The sequence below is a fragment of the Halyomorpha halys genome, unplaced genomic scaffold (genome assembly GCF_000696795.3).
Source record: "Halyomorpha halys isolate HHAL.00 unplaced genomic scaffold, Hhal_1.1 Scaffold33.1, whole genome shotgun sequence".
In the NCBI taxonomy this organism is placed as follows: domain Eukaryota; kingdom Metazoa; phylum Arthropoda; class Insecta; order Hemiptera; family Pentatomidae; genus Halyomorpha; species Halyomorpha halys.
Genome location: NW_027109698.1, coordinates 377258 through 382785, shown reverse-complemented (window position 1 = coordinate 382785; position 5528 = coordinate 377258). Strand labels below are relative to the sequence as shown.

The following is a 5528-nucleotide window of genomic DNA, read 5'->3' as shown; positions in this document are numbered from 1 at the left end:
GAATCTCATATATGTGCAAAATAAATAATTAGTTGAATCTCATATATGTGCAAAATAAATAATTAGTTGAATCTCATATATGTGCAAAATAAATATTTGAATCTGGATAAATAAATTATTTGAATCTCATATATGTGCAAAATAAATAATTTCTAACAAAATTGTTATTCTTACAATACGGTAATTTGTTTGCATATTTACCGGAACTAGCTAAAATTTAGCGATAAACATGCATAAAAAGCTAGAGACTGATAAGGTTTTGTAAATAACGATTCAATAACTTTCTAAATATATTATACTCTTAAAACTAAAATAATTAACAAACTTAATCTTAAGGAAAACAATTTGAATTTACCCATTCCTAATGGCTTGCATACAGTGGATATGATTATGAGCTTTGTAGCACACAAGATCTGGCTGCAACAGCTGGGCTTTCAAAGCTATCTGAAACATTATAAAAACTTAAAAAACTGATGACCATTATTAAATGATACAATATTAATAGAACAGGCAAATCAAATAATGTTCGTTAAATTGATTAGAATGAAAAATAATATAAGTGGTGTGATTATTATCTTCAACATAGAACAATATTCATGGTGAGTATTTTGTATATGTTGTACTTAAAGTATGTGAGTAAAAAAATGAGACTTCAATTAGATACAGTGAAAAATCGGTGGCACAATCAAAGTAAATATGAAAATCTGATAATAATTAACTTAAAAAATATTTTGTTGTGTTTGCCACAACAAATCATAGAAATCAATTATTTACTTAATTAAATAAAAATTAATAAAAAATTAATTACACTTTTATTATTGTAAATTGAAGATTGGAGTAGAACTAGGTAAATTGTTTTTTTTATGAAATCCTCGATCCATTCCACTTGCAGTTCACCATACAATTGGCAATTTCATATAAACCAGAGGAAATCCATTGCCATTCTCAGAATCTAGTTTTGGAATGCCAGCAATTTTTATCTTTTCGTATAGGATGTTGCTTCCTACAGCTCACAACCATATATCAGTAATGGCCTTAATACTGTTTAATAAATGAGTATGGCTGTATCTGTTTTAGTCCATATTTTCTATTAACGATACAGTATCACTAATCTTGTATAGGTTAGGATTATTTAATGTTGAGGTGATGATTAACAAGGCGATTATCGAAATGAATTCAAAGATATCTTATAGCTTGACTGGCAGAACTCCATTACAATTCATTGGCTTTGAGAATCAGTAATGTTAGGTCTGCTGGGTGTTCAAGGTTAAAAACTTTTGAAGTACATTTTAAAATGCTGAGACTGATCATCCATTTATCAAAGTATTGTTCCAGAACACAGAGGTGAGTCTGCAATATATTTCTGGCCATTATAATGTCACTGTGTTGCTAGCAAACATAGCTATGGAAGTAATCTCTCTTTATAAGAGACCCCTATGCCAAATCTTATCAAATGCTTTTTGGAAGTCCAAAAACGAGACTAGTGTGAGCTATTGTATCTCAAATCCATTTAATATGAATTCCGTTGATCTTATCAGTTGGTGTGAAGTGGATATGAACTCCCTATAGTTCAATCAATGGTCACCTTTCTGCACTAAACTTTCAATCTGGTAGAAAAACTTTAGTATTAAACCAAATTATGGTATATAATGTTCACAGAAAATAAAACTTCTTGATGTATATCTATGGATGGGCAAATTATGGTATATAAGTTTTGTATTCCTTGACTTAGCTATATAACATGGGTTACAGCACTTTATCTTGTGATAATAGGCCATCAGAATCTGAATAGACAAAATCATCCCTGATTGAGGAGGGTATTTCTCTTTGCATTGGTAATGCCAGGGAATTAATAAAAATTACTGAAATAGGTATCATCATATCCTTAGGAAAATCCTTTGATAAGCCTACGAAGCATGCATAGTACAGGTTTTTCCCTATCAAACCGGTTTGCAGTACAGGTACTATGCATACTCCACACAGTTCTGTACAATCTTAAGTGGTTGCTGGAATAGAACTTTTATTACTTTCACTTACGTATACATGAAATATATAGAAAGGGGAAGTATCAAGATGTGAACAATTTTGAAACAGAGCTTCCAATCGAAACACGACTTTTCAGGTTTCTTGAGTCCAAATAAACAAGTCTCACAAAATCATCTGTATGAACAGCCTATTTCAAAAACAAAAAGTTATCCAGAACTGAAATTAAGTATTTAAGTTAGTAAGATCTTAGTATTTAATTTAAGTTAGATCTTCACCACTCACATTAGATGGTAATTCCGCCTGAGTCAGTAAGTTTTTTGTTTTTTAAATATTTTTCTCCCTTCTTATCACTCCTGCATATCTCTTCTCTCTTGTTCCTTCCTTATTCACTTTTACGGATATTCTATTTTTGTTTTACTCACCTACATTACTGCGTTTCTTTTAGCCATAGCAACATCTATTCTGTTTTCTTTCTTGCCCATCGCATCACATATATCATTTTCCTTAACAAATTTCACTATGTTGATTCAAATTGTTTTCACTGTTTATACTTTTCAATCATTACTTACATATTTTATTATGTTAATTTTAATGACTAATCATTTACACTTTCTTCTGCACCTTTCATTATGTTTTTTCTTTATTTACATGAGCACTATCTGTTTTTAAATACTTTTTTTATCATTTATTCTGTATAATTCTAACCTCTACAATATAATGCTCTATCCATCATTCCGATGCCAGTATTTCTTAGCTCCTTTTTTATTCCAAGCAATTAGTACTCAAAGCCTCTCCTATATCTTAGAAAACCTGCAATTCAAATTCCCTGTCCAATCCCGTACTACCAGGTCCCGTTTATCTGACATCTACCCTCCATCTCACCAAACTGCTGCGTTTGATAAATCATTTTTAACCTGAGCTGCATATCTCTGGAACACCAATCCCTCTAACATACGTCATGTACCAACCCTTTCATCGTTTAAATCCCTTATATTTCACTATCTTTTGCTTCACCAATCTGACCCATTATTATAATAGTAAAGATATTTTGTAATTAACTTTTTGTTTTGTTTTTATTTAGTCAGTTAGTTTTTTAATTAATCTATTTTTTTCTCTATGTATGTAAGTTATAATTAAGTGTGACCACACTGTTTTATGTCATTATAAAATTAAAATTTCCTTTGTAATTGTTTTAAAGGGACCTAGTCCCAGAATAATAAACTATTTTTCATTTCATTTCATTTAATCTTCCATTAGTATCAACTACTAACTACATTATTTATTGTTTTGTATATTTACAAGTTTGTTAGTTATTATTTAATTTTTATTTTTCTCTGAATTAGGATTGTTATCTCATTTTGTTTTACAGCCCTTATCATGATTAAATGATGAAGGCCTGAAATTTAGGTTGAAATGTTGGGACAAATAAACAAGTTTTGCTTATTTGTGCTGACTGCACCTCCCTCCTCCTCCAACTTCGAATTACCTGAAATGCTACTTTATATCATCAATTTTACACTTGTTTACCATTTTCACAAAAATGGCTCACAACATGATTAAACTCATCATATCAATGTACAAATTTTATTTTAACCCAGCTATATATGAAATATACAGCAAAGGAAAATATTGCCATCTTGAATAATAAATAAATATCTCTTTTTAAGCGTTCAAGGATTATTTCCATCTCAAAGCTTAGTGGTAAGTGAAAGGTGTGATGCCTTCACTAGATTTTTCTTCATTATTTTAAAAAACAATAAAGTGACATTAATTATACATAATTAAAAGCATAGTATAAGATAACATACACGCATCTTGTGGCACTTTTCCATTTCTTGGTCCGAAGTAACACATAATGTAACTGCTTTAATAGGACACCTTCTTATTTCCAAAATGCTCTCTAAACTTCTACCAAGATATTCCTTAAAAGTTTGGAGTCCTTCGCTAATTGATGCTAAGCGTTCAATAACATCCTTAAAAACAAAATGTTCATTATTAAATTAGATAAAATAAACAATTGAAAATATCATTAATAGATAATATATTTAGCGGAATTCCAATTTGCTTTCATAATTTTCACAACGGTCAGTAATAATATTAATAATAGAATATTGCAAGGTACTTTTCATAGATAAATTAATGCTTAAAAAATAAGGAAATTTTATACTCGATTGTAGTTTAGATTTAAAAACAAAGCAAAAGGGTAGACCACTTTTTTCTGAAGATATGCAAATATTTCAACTGAAGCTTTTTATTCCAAGAATAAACCATTTTCTACATGATAGCAAAGAGAAACATTTATAAGGTATGCCATGATATATCCTCCAAATACAGAATTGTGTTCACCATACTGGTTCGACAGAAGAATGGTTGAGTTCCAAGACTTGATATTACAGACTCAACAATCTCCTAGAACGCAGCAGAGCATCCGTACTAGCTTTGCGGAAAAGATACAAGGAAGGGTTGATATTTTAATGCCAAGAAAATAAAAGAGTTTTCTATCTGGAAACATATCCAGGGATAAAGAGGATATTAACAATGAAGCTAATTAATATTTAAACTTTCTTTTGAGTCATATCCCTACTAAAAGTTGTGAAGTATGTAAATATTTTTATTGAAATTTATTTTTTGAACATACATGTGTTCTACACAAAAAATGATTTAATATATATATATTATAATATGCTCTTTTTGAGTAAATAGTATATTTTTATGTATAAAGGGTTTTTAATGTTTTTATTTATGTATGTTTTTAATATTGTTCATTTGCTATATTAAACCAAAAAGCAAGCTAACCAATTTTCATCTCTGAAAGATGCAATCATAAAAGATATCGTGCAAAGCCAAGATGGCGGCACGAGTCCTGCAAAACGTTTGTTGAATCGCAGCCATGTTGAGCAGATTGAGCAAATATTTTAAAAACTCTATTTTAACTTCCAATCATAATTGAAAATATAGTAAATTTAAGAAAAAATAGAAGTCAAGAAATAGTGCTAAACAATAATATTCAGAAAGTAAATCATTTGCAAAAACCCAAAACTGTTGTGCGACAATCAATGTTTACATGGAACATCAAGACAGGTTTAGGTTTTTGGCAACATTCGTTGCTTTGGTGCGGGCGGGGAATGATGTTTCCTGGGTGAGGAAGTCCTTATCATCTCTTGTCCAGCTCAAGGGTAGACATCTTGAAAAAGGAAACATCGAAGGGTCATCCAAGAAGAATAAAGAACTCTTTGTTTGGATCGCCAAAGAACACACTTCGGTGGATGAGGAGCGAGTTGAAAAACTTTTAGAGAACCAAGATTTTGTTTCGTTAGTGTTTGTTTACTGGAAGATTGTCCACATTCAGTGTTAGTTTGTTGAAGAAATCATCAAAAGAAGATTCTATGAAATTGGTTAGTTTTGTTATACCTAAATTTAAATACATTTGTAAAAGAGATATTAATTAAATTAAATATTATTAACAATTAGTGTTCTGATTGCCTAGAAACCCGTTCTGAGATTAAGAGTCTAATTATATTATAAAATTTAAATAAAATTCT

The 5528-nt window shown here is 30.0% G+C and overlaps 1 protein-coding gene across 1 annotated transcript in view; it reads right to left on the bottom strand.

Moving 5' to 3' along the window:
- Positions 1-5528, bottom strand: part of Tsf2 (transferrin 2) — a 29118-nt gene that overhangs the window by 14472 nt on the left and 9118 nt on the right. The window contains exons 9-10 of the mRNA XM_014428497.3: positions 3795-3959; positions 356-444 (exon numbers count right to left, since the gene is read on the bottom strand). Of these exons, the coding sequence (XP_014283983.1) occupies positions 356-444; positions 3795-3959 (254 nt within the window). The remainder of the gene's footprint in view (positions 1-355; positions 445-3794; positions 3960-5528) is intronic.